This window comes from Zootoca vivipara, chromosome 4, assembly GCF_963506605.1.
Source record: "Zootoca vivipara chromosome 4, rZooViv1.1, whole genome shotgun sequence".
NCBI lineage: Eukaryota > Metazoa > Chordata > Lepidosauria > Squamata > Lacertidae > Zootoca > Zootoca vivipara.
Window position 1 is genome coordinate 30,282,768 of NC_083279.1, and position 26,003 is coordinate 30,308,770.

General features: G+C 40.1%; 1 protein-coding gene across 1 annotated transcript in view; it reads right to left on the reverse strand.

Moving 5' to 3' along the window:
- Positions 1–412: 412 nt before the first annotated feature.
- The window catches only part of GABRB3 (gamma-aminobutyric acid type A receptor subunit beta3), a 95,255-nt gene continuing 69,664 nt past the window's right edge, over positions 413–26,003 (reverse strand). The window contains exons 4-9 of the mRNA XM_035116193.2: positions 20,260–20,480; positions 10,890–10,972; positions 7,714–7,851; positions 6,911–7,063; positions 5,315–5,559; positions 413–819 (exon numbers count right to left, since the gene is read on the reverse strand). Coding sequence (XP_034972084.1) covers positions 469–819; positions 5,315–5,559; positions 6,911–7,063; positions 7,714–7,851; positions 10,890–10,972; positions 20,260–20,480 — 1,191 coding nt within the window. The 3' untranslated portion in view covers positions 413–468. The remainder of the gene's footprint in view (positions 820–5,314; positions 5,560–6,910; positions 7,064–7,713; positions 7,852–10,889; positions 10,973–20,259; positions 20,481–26,003) is intronic.

A 26,003-nucleotide genomic window follows, 5' to 3' on the forward strand; every position in this document is an offset into this window, starting at 1 on the left:
TACCAGTGTTAACTCTACCAGTTAATGAGCAGTCAAGTTTCCACAATCAATATCACATAATTCTGATAAATATGGAATTGCAGAGGTCTGAAAAATATTTGGGTGGTCTTAAATGACTTTTAGATTTACCAAAACCTACTGTTTTCAGAGCACTTGCCTCTCCATACTTTTTATTCTATTTTTAAAAAATCACTTAATGAGCATTCTGCTAAACTGTCTATTATCTTCCGTAAGTATAGAGTGTGTGTATATATATAGTACATATGTGTATGCACAATGGGTATAATACACATTCTTTCACAATATATGTACACACATAAACAGGATTTTAAATATATTTATATATATATATTATATTTATATATATATAGTGTAAAAGTTCTTATGTACACATACAAAATAACAGGCAAATTAATATTTAACTTGTTGAAGTCTTTTTTTTAAAAAAAAGAAAGAAGTAAAGTCAATTTAGTTGACATAGTATAGCCAGTAGATTAAGTTGAAAAGAGAAAATGTGAAAGGAAACACCATTCTTGACCATCTGTCTATGGCGTTCACATCCGTTAGGTCAGGAATTTTTATCTTTAGCTGTGAAGACCTTCTCCGTAAATGACTCTTCTTTGTGTGGGCGCCAGTTCTGTCCAATGTACGCCTTCCAAGGTTTTCTCGATGAGAACTCTGTTTTCTGTACTGGATCCCTGAGCTGTCAAAGGATATCGTTGAATTCTGAGGATCGGTGACGCTTGTGGTGACCTCATTGCTTGCAACTTCATTGTGAATTTCGAGGGACGTTAGCAGAATATTCCCATGCATGTCCACCTAGTTGGAAACAAATTCATAATGATGGAGGTTCATAATTGTTTTCAGTAAATAAAAATATTTAATTCTATTTCACAATAGAGGGCACCTTCTGTGCCATGTTTTAAATGCCTGCTGAAAAATCTTCTATTCCATCAGACCTATGCAGGAAATTAAGAATACATCTTTCCATAATAGTTAACTGGCATCTGATTTTAACTTTCTAAGTTTTTTTTATTGTATGGGGTTTTTTGTTCTATTGTTGTAAACCACTTTCGTGTTTTTTTAAAATGAATAGTAGCATACAAATGCTTTTAAAACAAACACACAAACAGACAAATAAAATATTTAGCAAGTAAGGTTTAACTATACCCTTAGGCATGCAACTGTTTCCCATGAAAATGGACAGAATTGCCATATTAAGTGGTAAGGGTTAGGAATCTTGTCAATAACATAAATATAAAACAAGTAGGGCCTGAAACAAAAGGTTGCAATGTAGACCCGTTCTGTAACAGGAGTGCTATTTTTCAGGGCTTTATCCAGTCAGCCTGGTAGTCACACCTCAGGACCTCAGATGATGCAGATCAGAGAGGGTTCTCTCGAGAGGTTTCTCTCCTGAGGGCGTTCAACACAGATGGGTCTCCACTGGTGGGATGAGGAATCCCCCTAGACCTTTGCACGCTCCTATGAGCACAACAGTATATAAAAAGGCTAAAGAGCAAATCCATTTTCACTACTGAATTGTATTGTAAGTTCTGATCAATATTCAAAATTGCATTTGGTACAGATGCAGGCTGCTCATCTGCTGTAGAACTCACAAAGTGCTTTACCTACATAATGATCCTTCAGGAAAATCATTAACACTATGGGCAAATTCCGGTCCCAAGTGAATATTGCTGCTCATTCAAGGAATGACTGGTACAACGCTCAAAATATCTCATCATATTTACTAGAAATTTATCTTATTTATCTTATACTGCTCTAGAAAGCAATTCATGTTCCCTGAATCATTTCCATCCAATTCAATTATTTAATATGATATTAATTTTAAGGGTCCTGGAATTGAAGCGTATTTGATACCGTTCACAATTGCACAGTGTTATTTACTTTACATTTTACCATTTTCCCATTTTTCCCCCCTCTTGAAGTGGCACATGAACTTAAAACAAGGGCTCTGTGTTAGTAAAATTAGAATGTGCAGCATATCTGACCTGGCTTTATCAACAGAAGATGTTATAATATAGTGGCCCACAAAAAGGTCAGATCCCACAAATTAGCTGTGGGATCCTTCTGCTTGGATTGAGAGCAATACTAGAAGAAACTGGCTGATTTCCTGGCCAGGGAATAAGACAAACAGGCAAGTCATTAGCAGACATAATATTCCATTTGCAAGTTCTCTTGTCTTTGCACGTTAGCTTTCATGCAGATATAACATCCCCACAAGGCTTGGGATAAAATGAGTTTTGACACTGTACTTATGCAACAGTCAATATACCTTCTCTAAACACTTGGTTATGGAAGCAGGCAGTTTTAGAATCAGACCGAAACATTGTAAATTAAGAAAATGTTAGCCCATGGCAGCTGGGATTTTTCAACCAGACTATTTTAACCTTGTGCTATGTTGTTATGGTCTGGGCTGTGTGTGTTTTGAACTCCGTGTAGATTGTGGCCTTAGACATTCAGTTGTATCACCCCTTGAAACAGGATTGTGCACCAAAAGTCAATCTATGCCAGTTCCAGTGTGTGCTAATATTGTGGGCTCTCTGTCACTTGGCCACTTTTAATATTGTCTCGAATGGACTCCTCTCCTTTTCTTGGCTATATTAGTGAGAAAATTTGAAAACTACTTTGCAATCCACAGATACCATCTATGTTTTCTTTTTAGTGAAGGATAACCAGACCTCCTGAATGCTAAAAAGAGGGAAACTAGAATTTACAGGGAAGCTGCTTTTAAATGTCTAGTTACTTAATTTTCTTGATTAGCCATTCTTGCCTTTCAAATAATTGTTTGTTTTATTGTAAATTGCTTTGGGACTTTTGCTGCGTGAAGCGATTCATAAATTCAATAAACCTAACTTAGCCTAACTTTAATGGACATCTTTAGCTCTAGCACACATTTTTAAAAACACTAAAGTCCAAATAAACATCTTGCAAGCAGTGTAACAAATGCTGCTAAAGATCATAGTGAAGTGTATCAGCAAATTAAAAGGGGAAAGTTTTGTACTTCATTTTCACATGCTACAGAAATTGCACTGTTAGTTCTTCCTTGCCGTTGTGAATATTAAGAATTCTACTTGTAAAATATTAGATGGGCTCATTGCCGATTTAAAAAGGTGCATACTGAATTATTAAAACTGGTGACATGGGTTGTTTTCAGTAAATGGCTCTTATTAAGGCCCCAGTACGAATCCCCGCGGTGGGGTGAGCTCCCGTTGCTCGGTCCCAGCTCCTGCCAACCTAGCAGTTCGAAAGCACGTCAAAGTGCAAGTAGATAAATAGGTACTGCTACAACGGGAAGGTAAACGGTGTTTCCGTGTGCTGCTCTGGTTCGCCAGAAGCGGCTTTGTCATGCTGGCCACATGACCTGGAAGCTATACGCCGGCTCCCTCGGCCAATAATGCAAGATGAGCGCCACAACCCCAGAGTCGGTCACGACTGGACCTAATGGTCAGGGGTCCCTTTACTTTTACCTTACGAAACATGTGCAGGTTTTCTCTACCACTCAATTTTAGAGCTCATTAACATTGTTCTGTGGTATATATTCTCAGTCCAGAAGAAAGCCTGTAATTATTTAAATATATTTAATATTTTCCCAAGTACAAGAATGGCAGATGGTCATTCAACAGGCCAAATTCAAACTAACTTGGGGGCCTAGTATCACACAGCCTGCAGCATCGTATCTCCCCCAACTCCCAAGATCCAAAGTTGGACAAAGTGAGCAATGCTTTTTAATAGTAATTGGTACAATAAATGTTCCTGGTTGGAACACTCTGTTTCCAGGGACAGGATTTTCAGCTAACCATGCAGGACGTACTTAACAGAGAAAGACTGGAAACCACATTTCTCTTTAAATTCTTTAATAACTAAGAGAAGATATTTTCTAAGCATTGTTCATCCAACATCTCATACTATAGTGATACTTGCATGGGAATAACATAAGCAGACCAGCAACGGGGAAAAAGATTTACACCCTGATAGTAGCCGAGTGTGGAGAGTTATTACATCACCAAAATAGTGGGATGTGCAAACCAGCCTTAATGTTGATAAAGAACAGGTGCAAAGCCTCAATAAAACACTTCCCTGAATTACTGCTGTAAAGTTTTGCATACGTTTCTAAACACAACTCTAGCAACAAAGCATGCACACATTCGGGTGAAAGTGCACTGGAGTGGGGTGGGGTATGGTAGCACACGGTTCCGGAGAAGTTTTTTGGTGAATTATTATAGGTTCCAGCAGAATTTCAGGGGCTTCATATAAAAAAAAAACCCTATAAATATCCCTGGTTATATCACAATTTAAGTATTGTGCTTCTCAGCCAAGGAACCTTGTGAGTTGTAAGGGGCGATACAAATATAATGGAGTGGGGAGCAGAGGAGATCATGAACCTCACAATAGTACAGTCCTATGAGGGTCTTTACACTTGCAAGGTGTGCTGTCTTTCCATTTGTGGTTTTAAATAGGGGGCTTCAGAAAAATCCCCTTTGTCAAAAGGCTCTGCCCTTGTAATGGTGGAAAGAGAAAGCATCCATAGACCATGTCCTTTTACACTGCCCCTATGATCAAAACGCTTGTACAAAGACTATTGCCCCATTGCTTAGAAGAATGCCCAGAAGTCCTAGTTTGGAATTGCCCAGTTCACTTCTAGAAGACGGAAAACCATAGATTGCAGAATTAGTCACAAAATTGTTTGTGTGACAGCCTACAAAATAAGTCAGTTGTTCTTACCTGCTGGGTCTACATAGACCATTTATCTCTCTTTTAAATGACTAAGTCTTCAGTTTTGCTTACTTACCATTTTTTAAAACTTTATTTATTCCATACTAGTATTTGTTGTATTAGAGCACATTGGTATTTAACACCCCACACACAACTCACAAAAACAAAACAATTCCCAGAAGTCACTGGGACAGTTAAACTAGTTTCGGATTGAGTCAAAATGAAATTACGTAGGGAGAAGAAATTATGTAAGCCTGGATGTGTCAGTGATGGGAAGAGAAGTTCCCAGGTCTGTGAATCCGGAACTAGCTTATGGTAGTTTATGGTAATAAAGTATGTGAACCTGTAGGCTACCAGAACCATGCTCACTCTTTCCCTTTCTGCACTCTCTGTGTACTGAGAGTGTTTTATGTGACTATAAGGGTCTATTCATACTGAGTGAGGGAGGTGGCTGTGGTTTGTACAGATGCCAATGATACAGCTTAGCATGGAGGATTAGGTACACTTAATCCTACTGATCCACACTGGTGTTTTGGAACTGAAAACAAGACAGGCTAGTAGAAGATGTGAATAATCCTACCCGGTTGCTTTCGAACTTAGAGCGATCGTTGTTTGCTTTGGCTGTCTTTTCTGCAAGTTTCTTCTGCCTTTGAGGGCCTTTTCCAAAGAAGATGTAGTTGACAAAAGCATATTCAAGTAAGGCCAAGAAGACAAATACAAAGCAGCCCATGAGATACATGTCAATGGCTTTGACATAGGGAATCTTAGGCAAAGTCTCTCTGAGATGAGTGTTGATCGTTGTCATAGTAAGCACAGTTGTAATACCTAAAAATGGGAAGAAAGGCAAGTATATTAAAATATTTCATGCATTTTCCCCTAAAAGCCATTTCCAGGTGATTGTTGATGTTGTGAAAGAGACAGCAAAATAAAGAGAGGGAACACTGTTGTTTTATTTGTTTGTTTATTACATTTATATTCTGCCTTTCCCTTCAAGGACCTCGTGTTTTGTTTCATAGCTCTGTGAAGTCCACAAAGAGATCTTATCCAACATTTATTGGATGCCTGACTTATTACAACCAAAGCGATTTGGAGTAAGATAGTTTCTTTACTGAAGAGTTTGCTTCTGAAATACCTATAAATGTTTTGTTATAAAACTACTATTTCCGGACCTAAAAGCAAATGGTCAAATTCCTTTAAAATGATGAAATGAGATATAAAGGAGAGCTAGAAAGGGGATTTTCACTGAAATCAATTGAGCTTAGAGAACTGATCTAACCCAGTGCTTTTCAAAGGGTGGATCATGGTTTCCTTGTAAGAACCCACTTAAAAGCACAGGTGTTCTGTGGAACATTTCCTTGAACAGATAATAGCAGGAAAACTATTAATGTTTCAACAGCAGGCGTTTTGCACTTGAGAGTGGACAATGGGACTGCATGCAATTCAGTGCTGATATTATTCTGGGTTACCCCATGTCTGTAAACGTTAGTAACAAGGGAGAATCCATGATGAATTGGGAGAAAGAAGAGGAAGCAAAGTGGCCTTTGCCCTCCTCATCCTCCCCCACGAAACCAGCTCAATAATCAGAGAAGGGTTTGGACTTCAGAAACTTTCTCTTGGCTCGGTCCCCCTTGCTCCACCCAACTGCTTCAACAGCAAAGGGAACAGAGCTGCAGAGCCACTACTGCTTACCAGGACGAGTGAAGTAGTGGCAAGATTGAGGCTGTGTACATACAGTGGTGTGAGCAATGGATTGGCTCTGTTGGTTATGCAGCCCCAACTTTGTCACTGTTTTTCGCCTCCTGCTACCAGTAAGCAGCGCTTTCTTGCTGCTGGGAGGCTACTGCTGTGGCTCCACCCCACTGGGCAAACCACATCTCATCTGAGGCAAGCTCTAACACAGGATTGCAAAAAAAGCCCAGCCTGTGAAAAGTCTTTATTCGCCTGCTGGGGACTGTAGCTGTAGCAACTTACTGCATTTCTTCGCTGTTTGTGGAAATGGGGACTTCCCTCATCTGACAGCCTGTTTATTTTCTGGGAAGTGCTCCATCCCTCCTGTGCCAGTCCACTCACTCATCTGCATGCAATCCTTTGTCACCTGTGCTTAAATATGTGGCTGTTGTAACAACCTCCTACACGGATATGACAGGGTAATGCCCCATTCATCCTCATTCCATACCGAGAGCAACTCTTGCTGCAGATGCATCATAATTGATCCAGAAGGACACCCACGATAAAATGGTAATCAGTATTGAGGGCATGTAGGTCTGAAGAATAAAGTATCCAATATTCCTCTTCAACTTAAAGCTCAGTGACAGTCTTGGATAGGCACCTATTAGAAAATGAGGGAAATAACGGTTAGTTATATATATATTCTCCAATATAACTATTGATGATTTTAGTAAAAGCAGAATATGCTCCTCTTCTACAGAAGCAAAAACACATTTGATGGGCTGTTTTGTTACCTATAAAACCTTGAATAAAAATCACTTTGTGAGTTCACATTGAAACTAATGCATATTAGAGAAAATATGTTGTGATTCTTGAACACCTATCTGGTTACCTTTTGAAATTTTGTGAAGAACAGAGATAAAGTTAATTTACATTTACAAAATAATTTCCACATATTACTGTAACTATTTATCTACTTGCACTTTGGTTGGCAGGAGCAGGGACCGAACAATGCGAGCTCACCCCGTCGCGGGGATTCGAACCGCCGACCTTCTGATCAGCAAGTCCTAGGCTCAGTGGTTTAGACCACAGCACCACCCGCGTCCCATCCTTTATTCTAGACCATGACAAAAACATGGAATGTCTTGGCTGTCTTTTATTCCAGTCATTATAATACCAGAGGGCCCTTTATTTTCAAAACTATGATCTGGCCACCCAGTTTTTGTCACCCCTATGGCCCTATAGAGACAAAAATGGGCATATGCAAGAGAGCTAACAATGCTGAGCAGTCAAAACATGAGAAATACTTGCCTGTGGCAAAGACAACATTCCTGGACACAAGTTTGTGTTCCACAATAGAGAACTGAGGAAGTTCAATTCTTTCTACTCCAGAGACTGCATTATTCCCACCTCGCCAGTAAAATTCTATGTCATCTGTTGTGTATCCATCTGTCAACATAGAACAAATGCTTTAGAATCATGGGTGCTTAAACGTAAAGCTGACCATTGTTAGAGGACAAACAATACAGAACTACAAGATAACAACCATAAACAACAATTTCAAAAAATGAAACAGCATTCCTCCAAGGCACAATTTTGTCTGAGTCTTCATTGCCCCAGAAGAGCAAACAATTCACTCCCTCTCAAGAAGTAGAGCAGGGGCTGCCACCTGTGTATTTCTTACCAAGTTTTGTTGACTAATAAATGTGATGCAACTATCTGGCTACTACAGACGTCAATCCCTCAGAAACCAATAAGCAGGCGATAGGCCTATTAGACATGACTTCTGTCTCTTTTCGTTAGATCCAATTGAACATCAGTCAGCTGCCAGGATGAGAACAACTGCCCATCAGATGTGTCATCTATCCTTATTTTCTTGCTTATATTTAAAGGGACAAAAAATACCCTGTTTCTCATATTTTAAGACATACCCATAAAATAAGCCATAGCAGGATTTTTAAGCATTCAAGGAATATAAGCCATACCCCGAAAATAAGGCATAGTGATAGGCGCAGCAGCAATGCCGGCCGCGGCAGGAGGAGGAGGAAAAAAATAAGACATCCCTTGAAAATAAGCCATAGTGTGTTTTTTTAAGGAAAAAATAAATATAAGACGTGTCTTATAATATGAGAAACACGGTATATATATCCCATTCTTGGCTTCATGCTAAGAACTGATGCTATAGTAATACATGTTTATTATATGGTAGCTCCTGCACAACCTGAAGAACTTGCCTCCAAAAAGAATACGTCTTATGTAATAAGTTTAAAGTTACAGATAGTAAAAAAAAAAGACTTAAAACTGGAGGTTCTTTTTAGGAACACTTCAGAGTAAGAACAGAAAGCATTGTCCTAACTCTGAATTAGCCATGTGATGTTGTCATATGGTCAATCTTATTGGTTAAATGGGGTAATTATGTCATCATTCTGACTATGCAGTCCTTGACTGACTGGGATCATGTGGTCTGTGACTACATATGCACCATACATTAAAAATACATTAAAATCACACACACACCCCAATAATCATGGGAACTGTTCTTTACCTGTCACTGAACTACAATTTGCAGAAAATAACAATTCCCAGGATTCTTTTGGGGGGGCAGGGGAATGTGATTTAAATAAATGGCATATATGCAGCCTATATGAAGAAGACTCTATAATAATAAGACCTACAGGACTAAAGACTGAACAATGAAAAAGCAATGAACAAGAGTGGATGACAACAAATGTTTATGATTTGAGGGGCCACTTTTGCAGCTCCCCCCTGTAAGTATTGAGCACAACCCTAGATATAGAGATGTTCTTTCTATCAAGACCGATCTCCTTTGAACAATGAGCCCAGAGGGTCTGTGCTTCAGATTTTTATACTTGTGGTTCTATGTTGAAGCACAATCAGGAGCACTGGAAATGGACCATTAAAAAGCAGGGTTTTTCCCCTTCATTAGCACAATCTGCACTGAAAGCAAGATGAAAATAACACAGTCTTCATGCCAGCCTTACAATGTCAGCAATGTAACCACTGCCAGGGCCAGGGAAGGTAGAAGCACTAAAAAAGAATATTCAATCCTTTAAATAACAATGACATAGATGTATCCTGAAACACTACTATTTGAAGAACTAAAATGTTGTTTTATATATATATGCTAGAGTTGTACTGTACTGAAAAATGTTGAGAAGTAGACTTTAGAAGTGCTGTGAGACAAATTTGAGGCAGATGGCCTAATTCTTCCTTTGAAATCCATGGCAAAACTCCCATAACTTCAACAGGAAAGTGGTAGCAGGCCAAGCGTAATTTACACAAAAGTGTTCATTAGCGTGTATTGATATTTTATGCGTGTAGAAATTCCCTATACCCTTTGCATTGTAGAAGAAAGCGATGGCTCTTGAAATACAAATTTAAATGATATGAGCACTCCAATTATGGAAAACAACTGGATGGGAGAGAGAGGTTCTACTTCTTACATGAAGCTGAATTTCTAATCATAAGTAGGTCTATCTGACAGCCCAAGAGGGGGGAGGAGCGAGATCACTCATCCATAATAAAGCACACTGAAAGCAAATTGAATCTCAGTGCTTGCTTTCCTCAAACTGAATCTGATTAAAACATGAACACTAGTTCTCTTGTGTTGTAGATAAGCACCCAGTCATTGCTCTTGCCTAATCAGAATGGCATTATATTTTCCATGCCTTTGGGGTTGGTTTTTTTAAATGCCCACAAATAATAGAAACTTAGCTACTTTATTTATGTACTTATTTATTTTTCTACATATGAAAATGAAAAGGATCCCTGAAAATAAAATAAATAAATAAACAGGGAATACAGTGGCCATGATCCAAACAAAAACCAAACAGTTTTAAGTCGCACTGATTTCAATGGGGGGAACTTAAAACACTTTCTTAACCTTCTGATTTGCATAAACAGAAGCTGAAAGTACATAGTTTTGCCTGCATCATATGCAACAGATTTAATATTAAGAAACTCGTATTTTGCCCCAGGTTTTCCTAGCCAGTGTCAGCTTCCGTGTGTGTGTGTGTTCAGGGGGCCTCCCTTTGACAGTAACTGTTCCTCTTCATCTGTGATACTGTTGCCCTTTCATTTGCCTTGCCCTTCTGGGCCCAATCCATACCACCACCCAGAGAGAGAGGTCAAGTGACCGCTTCTCCTCCTCCTTGCCCCTGTCACTGTTCACTTCTTTGGAGAGGGCAGCTGATTAGGCAGTTACATAGAGGAGGAAGAATAGCAGGGCAGAGGGATCTGCATTTTGCCAACAGACCCCAGCTAAGGTGCAGCCTTCAATAAATGCCTAACAATGTTGACCCTTTATGTCAGCCCTGGAACTATCCTGAGGCTTTAGTATGTGGCATGAATCTGCATGGGAAACCAAATAAAAAAAACTGAGCAGCAAAATTAAAATTATTATAATTTGTGCTAAAATACTTCACACAACTGAATCTAGTAAAGCAAGTACTTTTATGTGTACATACAGCTTTCTATTTCCAATGTACAATTCTGCTCATCTAATGGGTATCTTCGCAAGTCCATCATGCAAGCTGCAGTGGTTGTAATTCTGAAACAAAATGCAAAAATATGAACTTTATAAGAGCAATAAATCAACAGTCCCTTAAATAAATAAAACATTAAAAAGAAAAGAAAAACAGGAACTGGTAAGTAGCGTGAGAGAGATATGGAATCGTTTGCTATTCTTTCACTAGGACTAAACTCATGGGTGGGCCACCTGTGGCCCACTGGGCTCCCCATTTGTCTCACCAGGCCATTTGGGCAAGGCCATGCTCACCTGTCCTGCACCTTTCATCATATGTGGGGCAGGTAGGTGTGGCTGGGACAAAAAGGAGTTTGTGGGCACCTATCAGCCGGTTCTTGGGACTTCAAAGCACAGAGCAGGGCTCCTTGAAAGCACCAATTGCTCATCTTTGCTTGAAGAGAACACTACACAGCTGAAGCCCCGATAATCAGCAAGTTATCAGTAGGGTTGCCAGACTCAATAGTGGACAGGACTTCTGTGCCTTTAATTGCCCTGCTCTCTTTTGAGTCTGGAAACCTTAAAGAGAAACCAGCAGACCCTTGGCTTGGAATTAAACAAAGGGTCTGCTGGTTTCTCTTTAAGGTTTCCAGACTCAAAAGAGAGCGGGGCAATTAAAGGCACAGAAGTCCTGTCCACTATTGAGTCTGACAACCCTAGTTATCAGTTATACAAGGGAGTTCCCCTTCAGAAACTCCTTGGTACAGTTGAGGGGTGGAAGCAGCAGCTAGGATTCGAAGCGCTTCCTCCAGGACTTTGAACCCAATTTCCTTCTATTGAAAAGTGTTTTTCTTTTCTTTCCACAGAAAGCCACCCATATTGAAAGAACTGGAGAATGCACTATGAACACAAACTACTTTCTCTGCAGAGGAGCACCCCACCCCCTTTAATGTTTCACAAGTGTCAATCTTCTGACATCACTGTGACTTCAGGAGTTTGATAAGGGGTGGTTGCACCCACCCGTCCCAGTTGGACCATGAGGGGTGGAGAAGATAAGGATCCGGCTCACTAGTTGGATCCAGTACTGTACCCCAGCTTAATGCCTCTATTTCTGCACAGCCAAATGCAGCACAGACACATACATGGAAACTCTGTTTTTACTTATTTATTAAATATTTCTTTATTCTGCCATATCCAAAACATTCACGGTAATTTCCAAAGCACAAGGTACAATGCTAACAAAAGACTATCCTTGTTAGTTTAGGAACATTGCCCCTCAAAACGAAGAGGTAAGCTCAAAATGATGCACCCATTGAAATTCTAAAATGTGGGGCAGAAAGATGGAAACCTCTTTATCAGGGGAAGAACACTTTTGAAAAATTGGAACATAGATTTGAACAAAGTATTAGGCCTGGAATTTTCTGCAAACCTTTATTTCAAGTTTATCTACAACCATTTTCCTTTTCTAATTCCTTATTCCTTAATCTCAATGTGAAGCAAATTATTTTTTTTACCAGTTCCACTAAAAACATGATTTTTTTCTTTTACATGTATATCACACACATATATATGCTCCTAAAGTAAATAAACAGATACATAAACAGATACATGCAACAATGTATATAACTCTATACAAATACTTCTATGTTGATATTTATAAAATGATGCTGCAGGAATAGAGTACCATATGGGGTCTGACTCTTATACCTACTATATATGGTGGGGTTGTGTATAATTTTGCATATAATTAATTGAGCTTTTAAAATAATATGCAGATGGCTGAGATATAAACTGACACTTGCTGCAAGAGGTGGTCCAATGAGGGCAAAGCTTGGTTGGATTAGAAAACTGCTACATTCTATGCTATCTCCATCATGACACAGTGCTACTTAGAACCAAAGGCATTATTTAATAATAATAATAAAATAATCATAAATTTTTATCTATACCCCACCCTTCCCAGTCCAGAAACTGGGCTCAGGGCAGCTAACAACAAATAAAAACATTGATTAAAAATGATATAACACATGCAGGTTGAGGATCAAACTGATTTGACACAGAAGACTATAACCAACAATCATGTAGAAGTTCAGCTAGCATGCCTACTCAGAGGCAAATCCCACTGAATTCAACGGGGCACCCCCCCAGTTGTGGGTGCACAGGTAAGTGGGTGCACAGTTGCAACCTTAACGTGTGGTTTTTAAACAAGTGCTTAAACATAATGCTTTATGCATTGACTTAGAAATTTTGCTACTCTGTGGCTTGATCATGTGAGCTTGCTATGGAGTTTGTCAGCAAACTTGCCCAATGAAGTTCAAAGTAAACAGTTTCATTGAATGAGGGAAAACAGACTGATCAGCACCGGTGCGGCCAAATGGAAGATGAATTGGGGTGATGGAGAAAAAGCTGCGAAAGATTTCTCAAGGGTTCACATTACAGAGTGCAGGATAAAAAAAAAATATATATTAACAAAACTCTTAAGGACTGGAACAGCTTCTGAAGAGTGCCTTTGCAGCTGGTCTGTGGCTTCAGGGATGAATTCCTTTTTACCAAACATCTGCTAGCACCCAGCTAATTCCCCAGGCAAGGTGCTCAAGACTATTTACTACAGGGATACTGTATTTCTCCAGTATGACAGCAGCAGCTGTGACTTAACATGTACAAGTAACACCAAATGATCCCCCTTTTGAAAAGCATGCTACCTTAAGCCAAGGGGCAATCAAGCTTGTTTTAAAAATGCACCATTCTGGTAATTATATAATCCTATTTATTTGTTAAGGAAATGGAATCGTATTGCAAGCAGTTCTAGTTTAGTGCATCGGACAAATAAAAGACCTGAGCTTTTCTGCTTGCATCAAGTTCTTTAAGCAAACAAATATAAAATGATTGCTTCAATAAATCAAGGGAGCTCCTAGCCTTTATTGTGCATTTGCATGCCTTTTAAAATGATATTTGTTGTTGTTGTTGTTTAGTCGTGTCCAACTCTTCGTGACCCCATAGACCAGAGCACGCCAGGCACTCCTGTCTTTCACTGCCTCTCGCAGTTTGGTCAGACTCATGTTGGTAGTTTCAAGAACACTGTCCAACCATCTCATCCTCTGTCGTCCCCTTCTCCTTGTGCCCTCAATCTTTCCCAACATCAGGGTATTTTCCAGGGAGTCTTCTCTTCTCATAAGGTGGCCAAAGTATTGGAGCCTCAGCTTCAGGATCTGTCCTTCCAGTGAGCACTCAGGGCTGATTTCCATCAGAATGGATAGGTTTGTTCTTCTTGCAGTCCATGGGACTCTCAAGAGTCTCCTCCAGCACCATAATTCAAAAGCATCAATTTTCAGCAATCAGCCTTCTTTATGGTCCAGCTCTCACTTCCATACACCGCTACTGGGAAAACCATAGCTTTAACTATACACACCTTTGTCAGCAAGGTGATGTCTCTGCTTTTTAAGATGCTGTCTAGGTTTGTCATATGTGGGCAAACACACTTTAAATACTTATGGTACAATGCTTTTCTCTGTGGTTTTGAGTTATATTCCTGTATTCCTTATATTGTTTGTATAAAATGTTGCATAGCTTGCACACTTGGAAGAAGCAGCATATTCAAGGTTGTTTTTTAAAATAAAAAAAATAGGTAAGTATAACAAAATTTAGCCCCAAGTTACACTTATATGACCACTGTAAACTTTATAATGTATTCCTGTTCCTGTGTACTCAGAACTGATTCTAATAAAGTTCAATGGGATTTACTCCCTGAAATCTCCACAAAGGAATGTTCTATCACTTGTTGACGGCACATTCAAGGACCTTTAAACGGTTCTTTCCCCTTGTTTACAGGAAGCATCTTTTACAGGAAGCCAACCAAAGCAGCTTAAAACCTAGGCCAGTGTTTATGGAAGTTATGTATCAAGGAAAGGAAGGAACAGTTATTCTTCTTTCTTCAATGCATAACTATGTAGCAATATCAGACTACAAATACAAGCCCAATTCTTTATTGCAATATAACTAAAGCAGACACCTTAACATACAGTGGCTAATTATTGTTTTCAAATGTTGTAGACATTGCCTGCCTAAATGCATTTGGGAATATTGGGTTGGTTTTGATACTTAAAGGTAAAGGGACCCCTGACCATTAGGTCCAGTCATGACCGACTCTGGGGTTGTGGCCCTCATCTCGCATTATTGGACGAGGGAGCCAGCGTACAGCTTCCAGGTCATGTGGCCAGCATGACAAAGCTGCTTCTGGCGAGCAGCACATGGAAACGCCATTTACCTTCTCGCTGTTACCTATTTATCTACTTGCACTTTGAGGTGCTTTCGAATTGCTAGGTTGGCAGGAGCAGGAACCGAGCAACGGGAGCTCACCCCGTTGCAGGGATTCGAACTGCCGACCTTCTGATCAGAAGCCCTAGGCTCTGTGGTTTAACCCACAGCGCCACCTGGTTTTGATACTTATCTCTTCATAAATGTTATAAATAAACAAGTAAATACATTTAGCAGTCAGTTTGTGTTTATCTCACATTTTGTCCATTTCTTAAGCCACTGTGACCTTTCTCTTTGAAAATGTGCAAGCTGACTCTACTTTGGGAAATCTAAGTGTTCTGTGGCTTGACATATAATGCACAATGCTCATGACCATGGCAACTACCTTAAAATGGGGTGAAGGGGAAGGTAGGAAAGAAAAGGATATATAGACAATGATAGTTTTCAGAAAGTCATTTTTTGTTATCTACAGAAAGTTATTTTTGTTATCTACACCCCACACTTTTAAATATGTGTGTGGCTCCTACAATTATGTCTGAATTTGTCTTTCTGAGCTCTTTCTGTATGAACATAAAATGTGCAGTACAGTGGTACCTCGGTTTACAAACTTAATCCGTTCCAGAAGTCTGTTCTTAAACCAAAACTGTTCTAAAACTGAGGCGTGCTTTCCCTAATGAGGCCTCCCGCCGGTGCCCTTCCATCATTCGGATTCCGTTCTTAGAATGAGTTAAAGTTCTCAAACCAAGACACTATTTCCCACTATATCTGGTTTTGTGGCGTTTGTAAACCAAATCGTTCTTAAATTGGACCATTCTTAAAGTGAGGTACTGCTGTATATCTAAAGAGTCGGCTTCAGAAACTAATCATTTGGAAAGAAAAGCAGACCCATAGCCAAACTACAGGTCTTCAACCAGAATCCAACCCTTCTCTCCTTCACAGGCTCAATAATCTAATGCAAGTAATCATAGCTCAGCCCTTAGTCTTCACCTGAAAATATTGGAAATAATGGGTTCTGGAGAGTGAACAGGATATGGATTATACATTACTATACAATTTTTAAAAAAAACTTACCTAAAAGTTTAAAAATCCAAGGCCACAATTCAACCCCACTCTGCATCTGTGACACCACAGAGACACTGCTATATCTGCAGCCCTGCTATTCATAGCAGTGGCAGAAGCTGCAGGGGAGAGTAATCCTTGGGCCAGCTTGAGGCTGGTGCAGTGATCAGGCCTGGACTAGGCTCAATACCAGCCAAACATGACTGTGGAACCCACTCAGGATCCAGCAGGTCCCAAGTGAATTCAGCCTCTCTGCTTTGGAGCTTTCCACTCGACTCCATTGGTGGGGGCCCTGCCAATGGGTTTCACCTGCACATCAGGTGGGTGGAAGGGGGAAGACATTTGTGTCTTGGCAGTGGGCGGGCAGCTCACTTAGCAGAACTGAGTGGCGGAAGACTTGAGCCAAACCCTCTATAGCCCGGCATAAGGCTAACCGTGCTGTCAATATGCAAATCACTTAACCTGGGTGAATTCTGACCAAACCATCCCATCAGTGGAAGTGTTACAGTTGACATCAGCGGAGCTTGGATTATTTCATCTCCCCCCCCCCGCCCCCCGGTAATGTAGTTTTTATTTGTTTTCATCTTTAAACTGCTTAACATGGCTGCATTGAGAGATATCTTTGTTTACATCAGAGTGTATGGCATGCAACAATTACAAAAAAATAAAACAATGACAAAAACTTAGGTAAACATTTATGAGTATATTAACAAAGTTGTGTTGGAGTGTATATACCAAAATAATTAGTTATTACAGCGACAAAATGATGGATGGTAACATGTATTGTTTAGACTGGTGACTATAAGTTAAAGGTAATTTGTATCAATAACAACTGGAATTTATCAGAAGAAGGGAAGGGAAAAATTAAAATACATACTTCATGCACACCAGACTGTGCCATAAACTATGGACACTGTTCTGTTATTCTGTGAAAGCCACACCAGACTGTGTAGAAATAGTTGCGTTTCTTTTGACCTCTTGCCACTTAGAATTTTTGTGTCAGTTTTTTCCAATAATGCTGTTTGCCAAATTATCTCTTGCCCTGCATGCATATAGAAGTAGGCACTACCCATTAATTGCAATTGTTGGGACTGTCTTCAGAAATTGCTAAAGAAGTGCAGGCATCTGAATGCATTGTTATTTCACAATGCAGACAGCACTGCTGGGCGAGGAGGCAGGCCCCTTTAAATCCTAAAGAAGCGGACAAGCAGAAACAACACCAAGTTTCCACCTGGCTCTGCCCGCTCCCCCTGCTGATGCCTCCTCAAGCCTGCCCACAATTGGGCTGACATTGTGAGCGGGTAAAATTTGATTTCCCCATGGCTGAGGGGGATGTCTCCCATCGGCAGCTGGGAGGCTCTGAATCAGTCTGGAACCAGCAGCAAGCTGTGAAGTGCCACAACTGTCTTACACCAGCACAATGAGTGGAATTCCCACACTCAGGTAGCAAGACTTGCCATGTTTGAAGAGCAACATGCCTACAAGTCCTGTACTGGCGGAATTTGCAGATAGCATTAACACTCAAAGCTGCTGTTAGTAAGGTTTTTTTTTTATTATTTTAAACTCTGTACAACATGCCACAGTTTCATATCATTTAGATTAATATTATTAGTTATATAATTAGACATATACAACAAACTACTGCTTGGAAATAGTTTGAAGTAAATACCCTTGAGCTGATTTAATTTCCACAGAAGTCTTTGTAATTTACATCTACTCGACACGTTTAATAAAATTCCAAGACTAAATTGCGGATAGAATGAAACTAACTCTTACAATCTGAAGAGATAATGTAAGCATTTGCTTTCTTTAAGAGATTTGCTGCTTTCAGCAATTTATCTTCAGAGTTTGTGTTCATTTGTTGAACTGAATTAAAGGTTGGCATGGTATGAGCAACTTAACATTGAGTCATTATTTACTGCAGCTGTTGAGCTTTGGTCTATATACAAAATGTTGCTATTGTTATGAGTATGACATTGTTAAACTGGGTGCCAGACCCCTCTTCTCCGTGGATCCAGCAAATGTTAGAATTTAATCCAGGCTTCAGATTCTTGGAAACACCAGGCTACGCTCCTGGTGAGGTGATAAACCTGGGTGATGAGCCATTAAGGGGAATTTAGGGTGTTAAGGGAGATTAAGGGGTTTGGTACAAGATGGCAAATGGATAAAGCCAGAATTGAGAGTAGAGATTCTGGGGAGTAGTGATGTGACCTAGAAGTAAAGCAGCAAACTGGAGAGAGAATCAGAGCAATATTTGATTTCTGTTTGAATTTAAGGCTGTGGTTATGAGAGAAACAAGACCCATTTTGGGGTGTTCATGCTTGGAATCCCTGCAGCATAAGCTCTTAAAGGCACCACAGTTTCTGCTGTGCCTTGTTGCCAAAAGGAAACACAAACCCTGGCTAAGAACATGGAACCCCTGAATCTTGCAACGCTTGGATATTGGGGTGGCATGCAACACCGTGGTATTATAGCACTGGCTACTGAGGCAGTAGTAGAGAGGCTCTGGTTCGCTCATATTTTTCTGGGAAATGAGCAGGAATGAAAACATAACGAATCCTGTTTTCGCTAAAATGGAATGTGTTTTTCATATATCTTGCTCTTTTCACAAACAAGACCATAGCAAGCAACACAGCTTCTTATTTCTGAGACTGGGTAGTTTCTCAGGCTTGATGCTTTTGGAAAGCTCAGGAATTGTGCAGCTTCCTCTTTCAATGTTAGGGAAGTGGTGGATTGTATTGCTTCAAGGCTGGGCAGCTGTTAGGACTCATAATCTCAAATAAAGGTGTGCATGCCCACCCACCCCCTTGTATCAGTATCTGTGACTTTAAAAACAAATCCCAATCTGTCTCTGAGTCGCTCTGTCTACTTGGACCTGTGTTTTGAATTCTGTGCCACTCTGTACACAAAATGAAGCTCTGTGTTTCCCTGTGTAATTTCCATCCTCTTTGTCCAAAGTGGGTGAAGTTTACAGAGGAGACCCTTCAGCATGGATTCAATATGTCAAGTCCAGGGGATTTTGGGAGAGTGTGGAGTGTAAAAATGTTTTGAAAATGAAGCATTTGATGTGAACTGAATCAATGAACATTTAGTACAAACAACTCTGATCTGACTTGGGAGGTGAATAAGGACAGATTCTGACATGCTGCTTAGCCAATAAACTTGTGCCCTGATTTCACCCAACACTGGTGCCCAGTTTGAGTTATTTCCACCATACTCACAAGCCACAGGCATGTACTTTCCTGGGCAATGCTGCTTATCGTATGAATCAGTGTGATCAGTTGAAAGCTTCCCTGCTGGCACTGATATGGAGACTCTCTATATGACTGAACTGATTCGTGAGATAGCAGCCCTAGCTAGCAGCCTCCCACACGGTGACTTCAATAGGAGTTTCGTTTTACCTTGTGATTCATTATCAGTGCTTTGGATATTCCACGTTAAATACATTACACACTTTTCCTTGTCCCACTAACACAATGGCATTAAGGTACCAGGAAGGCATGCTTGTCTGAGGGAACTGCCATAGGAGGGAATGTATGCTATGTTGGGAGGTGGGAGATAAAAGAGCAGGAAGGATGAGAAGTTAAGATTCACACATGACTAAACCTTGGAGTGAAAGTCTCAACAGACCACATGCTTTTAAATGAATGTTTGATAGATACTTGGATATGAGTTGGTAGCTTAAACTTTGAAGCAAAGAAAACCTGGCAAAATTAGGAAATACATTGGTACCTTGGTTCTTGAACTTAATTTGTTCCGGGAGTCCATTCGACTCCTGAAACCGTTCAAAAACCAAGGTGCAGCTTCTGATTGGCTGCAGGAGCTTCCTGCACTCAATTGGAAGCCGTGTTCGGGAGCCGATTTGTTCAGGAGCCAAGCCGTTCGAGTACCAAGGTACCAGTGTATTAACAACATCATTTATTCACTGGGGGAATCTTTTAGAGAAACGCTAGAGGACGCACAATATGTTGCAGAGGGTCTATGATAACTTAACACCTAGGGAACAGACGTCAATGGCACAAAACCAATACTGGAAAAATCTGATTCACGCTGCTACATACCTGAGGCCATACAACACTGTACCATCTGGATGAAGGCGAATCATTCGATTCTTAACAGTAACACCGTGCACGAATGATTTCTTGTCATTTAGGAAGTAAGTATCAGGCACCCATAGTTGATCTGCTACTCGGTTATCAAGCGTAAGGTTGAGAGGAATCCCAGCATAGGCTAGTCTTTTATCTCTCCAGTATTGTTGAAAATACATAGTTAGTGTGTAGTCCTGGTGGAGAGAAGAGAAGAAAAGTAAGTCATGTTCCTATATATATATATATATATATACAGTGGAACCTCAGTTTATGAACACCTCGGTTTATGAATTTTCGGTTTATGAACACCGCGGACCCATCTGGAACGGATTAATTCACTTTCCATTACTTTTAATGGGAAAGTTCGCTTCAGTTTATGAACGCTTCAGTTTATGAACAGACTTCCGGAACCAATTACACCCATGCTTCAGTTTATGAACGCTTCAGTTTAAGTACTTCACGGACCCGTCTGGAACGGATTAATCCACTTTCCATTACTTTCAATGGAAAAGTTCGCTTCAGTTTATGAACGGTTACTCCGCAGACCGTCTGGAACGGATTAATCCACGTTCCATTACTTTCAATGGGAAAGTTCGCTTCAGTTTATGAACGCTTCAGTTTATGAACAGACTTCCGGAACCAATTGTGTTCATAAACCGAGGTACCACTGTATATCACACTTCTGAAATCAATTTTGTACATTTTCTTTGTCTGATACACTTCATTCTAAGCGTAGCTCGTGTTCAACATTTGAGTTCTGTTGCACATCACCGTCACTGGCAGAGGAAGAGGAGTGTGGGGCGAGTGCAGCGCGATCCCCGTGGGGTGCCATTGTGGCTGCCCCCCGCCCATGCTGGGCGCCACACCCCTGTGGGCATCACGCCACGCCCCCGGGACGTGTGCCAGCCCCACCCCCGCCTGCTCTCCACCCCCCAGTGCCAGAGCATGAAGCTCCGCCACTGATCACCGTGCAATTCTGTGTAATTAAAATGTCACTGGGTGTTGTTGTTTTTTTAAAAAAAAATGTAGGGAAAGATTCAACTTTTTGTTTTCTTCCTCAAATGTGCACTGATAAATTACTAAAAAAAATTGGGAGAGCTGCTGCCTTGTGTGGTGTAACATTTGCCTCTATGGGAACACTTTTGGAATTACTTGCATGGAAGGAAGCATGGGAAAGAACCTACAGTAGAATTGGGCATCCATCTGAATTTTTCAGAATCCCAAATCAGACGTGAATTTCTCAGGGGAATACGATACAATACTGCAAGATGAAAAACTATCTTTGGTGAAGAATGATTGTCACTACTGTTCAGAGAAACAGCAGTTATATTCCGCTCTTAGTGCTCATGAACAATTTCTATTAGTGCATCGTCAGAAGGACAATATACCCCCTGGTGTTTTCTGCAATTTCTGATGTAGAGGATAGGAACAAATGCATTCTCTACCAGTTATAGCTTAATTAAAGTTTGTTTTTAGTAGTAATAAAATTGCAAAGTATTTTTATTGGCCTCTAATAAGTAATTTGGAACTAAAAACTAGATTACTAAAACCCACAGGTATATGTGTAGCACCAAAACCATATTATAGTGCAATATTAGTAATTTGATTAAACTAGAAGCAGTCTAAAAGAACTCTGTGTCACTGGGGAAAAGAATAAATAGCAGGAAAGGCACGGCACAGCTATCTTGTACTCTCCCAAAAGTTCCATCAAATTCCCATTTTTGGGAAAGCTGTTTACTGGAGAAAGAGGAGAGAAGAGTTTTCTGCTCAGTAACTGAAGATGAAGCTGCTTTCATGCTGACTTCATAAACTAGTAGCCTTCAAAACCATACAACTCTGTGAACAAATAGTTAAATACAAAAATTACTGAGACACTTGTGCTTACCTCTCCAAACTTTGCCACACTGTTTTTCACACATAATGCAAACCATAAAATATTTGTTTTATCACTTATTGCAGCGTAATAAAATTATATAACACAGCTGGTAGGGAAAACATGGCTCTCCCATTATAGGAAAAAAAACCCCTACAATCTCAATAATTTTACAATCAGCATTGTAAAAACTGGAAAGGAACTCCTATCAACTTAATAAAGGTATTTCCAATTTGGAATAAAATAACATTTATTTAGATGAGGAAGAACTGGTGCCCCATATATTCTGCTTTTTGGGGGGAGAGAACAGGGAGTTCCAGTGTTAAGTCTATTAAATAAAGTTTGGTTCGTGTTTCTATTCTGAAGGTGCCTGTGCATTTATTCCTATGTAACAGGATATCTTATACATAAACATGAGTGGAAACAAGGTTTGTTCTCTTTGGAACAAGGATATTTCCTTTCTACTTTCTTGAACTGAATACACCTTTTTAAAGAGGAAACATTCCCATCAGCTTTCTTTATCCCGAGACTTTGAAAGTCTCAGTGTTGCAAGACATGACCATCAAAGTCTCCCAGATTATTGCCTAGCTACCTATATAGTGGGCAGGAGGCTCTCTCTCTCTCTCTCTCTCTCTCTCTCTCTCTCTCTCTCTCTCTCTCTCTCTGTGTGTGTGTGTGTGTATGTGTGCAGGTCCTTTAAGAATAGAAAGTTAATAAAAGTTAAGGGCTTCTTATGAATGGTAACAGGTCAGTGCCAAATCAGTTACTTATCTCTGTTGTGCTTCTTTAAGTAAAGGAGCAGGACAACTAATTTTGACTTGTTTTACCTACCTCAGAGCATATTGTTAGCTAGTGTTGGAAACTGTGTTGGCTCCAAATGAAGTGCAAGTGGCATGCCAATATTTTTGCAGGTCTCCAGCACAACGAAAGCTGCCTCCCAAAGTGCATGTCTTTTGGTGCGAATAAGTATACCAACAACCTCTTTGGTGAGTATAAGTGTAATGAGAAAGGTTGCCATATCAACCAGTGTTGGAGATACTGCACACAACAGAAGGTTGGTTGGCATAGCAACAAAAGACACAATATCTTCATTTTGGCATGGGAAGAAAAACTAACCACAAAGTACTAGGCTTTCAGGCATGGAACGAGAAGGGACAGAGCAATACCACGAGATTGTTTTTGTTGTGCCACAGTCTCCTGTTGCCCAAATGATATAAAATCTTGTTCACTGAAGGAGCTATTCCTGCAGTTATAAATTGCATTCTGGAATATTGCTTTAGTGAGAAAATGTAAATTGGCCATTATTATTTTTTAACGCCTACTATTTCTAATCAATAATTTGGCTTATTGGGGCTTCCAGCACAGTTCTAATGACTGAATAATTAAAAATAATCCTTTCAATTTCATCAGGCATTCTAAATAAGTTGTTCTTTATGTTTATTTATTGCTGTGTAAAATGTTTTGTGAAAAGCTATTGGAAACAAATACATAAAAACAATCCATGTTCAAAGGAATGTTCTTAAGGTAGGCTTATAAGTAAGGAATTTAAGAAATTTATTTACTTATAATACAGTTTCTATTATTTTAAAGGTACAGTTTCTTTATACAATTTACAAAATTGTAAATTGATGTGAAAATTCCTGAGTAATGGATTTATTTATGGAAGAAATACATAGACTGCCCTTCCTTAGTTGATGCCAGGCAATGTCGGTGGCCTTCAACTTAGGAAATAAGGTCATACACCTGGAGCTCAGAAGATATCACACAGAAGACAATGCACACAGATCTCACAATCTGAAGTCATTGTGTACTCAGGAAATCCTTTGCTTTCACATAACAAGGAAGAGATTTCCATTGATTCCTATGGGGAAATTTCTTAGGTCTTATGCAGTTCAGATTCTCTCTCCACTCCCCCACCCCGGAATTGCAGCTTTTGTTGTTGTAAGTTGTTTTGGATGGCCCTTGCCTGAGGAAGCAGCATAAATATTTTTAAATAAACAAGAAATGAAAAAAAGAAGTCTCTTCATTCTCGCAGCACAATGCTTTACACGTCTACTCAGCAGTCAGTCCCAATGAGTTCAATGGGGCTTACTCCCTGGTGATGCAAGATTGCAGTCCTAGCCTAAGTCCAGCACCCTAGCCACTACCTCTATGAATATAGCGATAGGACACCAACATTCCCTTCCTGATTAAAATGGTCCAAATGAATCTCAAAAGATTCACAATGCATTCGTATACATGTTTACTCAGATGAAAGATCTACTATGGTTGATGGAGCTTACCTCCAGATAACTGTGCACATGACCGCAAACTCAGTGACTGAAGGAATATGTCCATTTCCTTTCCTCTTTCTTTCTCCTGCACACCAAAGTGTGTAGCAAAAGGGGGCGTGATATTGTACTGGTGGCAAGCAAAGGATAGCCAATGAAGAGTAGAATGGTCTACTCTCAACTAATCAAAGAGCATTTAAAGATGCACCTCTGTCATTTATCATTTACATGTTTGCATTTATCATTTACATGTTTGCTGCAGGAAGGTTTGCGCAAGCAAGATTCCCACATAAAACAGATACACAAAGATATCCCAAAGGTAATCAAATATTGCATTTAAAGACTCTGTATCGCAATGCAACCTAAAGGGGTTGAGATGTGATAGGTGGCATTTTTCAGGATCCAGTCAATGCAGGTTGGAAACATCAGGAGAAAGACACAACTAGCAGGTTGAGACTGTTGACGACAGCTCTTTTTTTTTAAAGGACCAGAAAGCTAAATACCCAAGAAAACTACCATTCAAAAGACAAATAACCTCAGGCTCAGCAAAGCACTGAAATTGCTTTATGCAGCACAAAGTTTTTAAGCTAACACACTCAAGGGGATAGATTATTTAGAATCATTGTAACCACTTTAAAGAAAGGAACAAAATGTTCAAAGACAGTTGTGACTGAACCTGAAGTAGCAGTGGCCAGATGAGGGCCTCGCTTTGCTTTAGCGAGAGGGGGTGGCAGCGGGGGGTGGGAGGTGGGGTGGAGGAATATTCCTTGAAGCTGTCATCTCATCTTTGAAGTAAACTCAAACCATGTTTTTTTCAAGCTTTTCATTGCCATCCAAATAGACTTCAAAAGAAGACAGACATTTCTCAGCCAATCTTTGTATGCTGCAGTTTCAGGGAAAGAATCCTGTATCAAAATTGTCAAAAGGGGCCCCCCTCGCAGACGACTTGGAAACTTCAACTGTTCCAAACTGCAGTGGCCACATCACTAGCTTAGCGGTCCTTTTAGATTCACATAACCTCTGTTTTAAAACAGCTGCATTGGTTGCCAGTTCATCTCCAGGGCAATTCAAGGTCCTCACATTAGTGTTTGAAGTTCTAAATAACTTAGGCCCCAACGAAACTGTCTCCTCCCCTACAAGACCCTGCTGGGTGTTAAGATTATCAAAGAAGGTCCTTTCGGCTGTTTCACCGCCCTCAGAAGTTTGGACATTGGCAGTCGAAGAGAGTGCCTTGGGACCTCATGGCAAAGAGTGGTTAATAAATATTATTAATAATAATAGTAATAATCCTGCTCCAATCATATGTGAAGAGTTTCAGGTTGCAGAGTGCCCCCCATAGGAGCCAAGTGGTACCATCTCCACCTCTACATACCGTACCACCACTGCACTGAATGAATCATTGCAACGAATTTCCCACAAGCAGGGGTGCTTTTCACACCACACATAGGGCAACTGGCCAGCCTGGTCAACCTCAATTCCCTGCTGTGAAGTCTGGGAGCTGGGCTGTACCTGGAGTCTTGGGAGAGATAGATTGCTAAATCACCTCTCTGTGAACTCATGATTGCAGTCTAGGA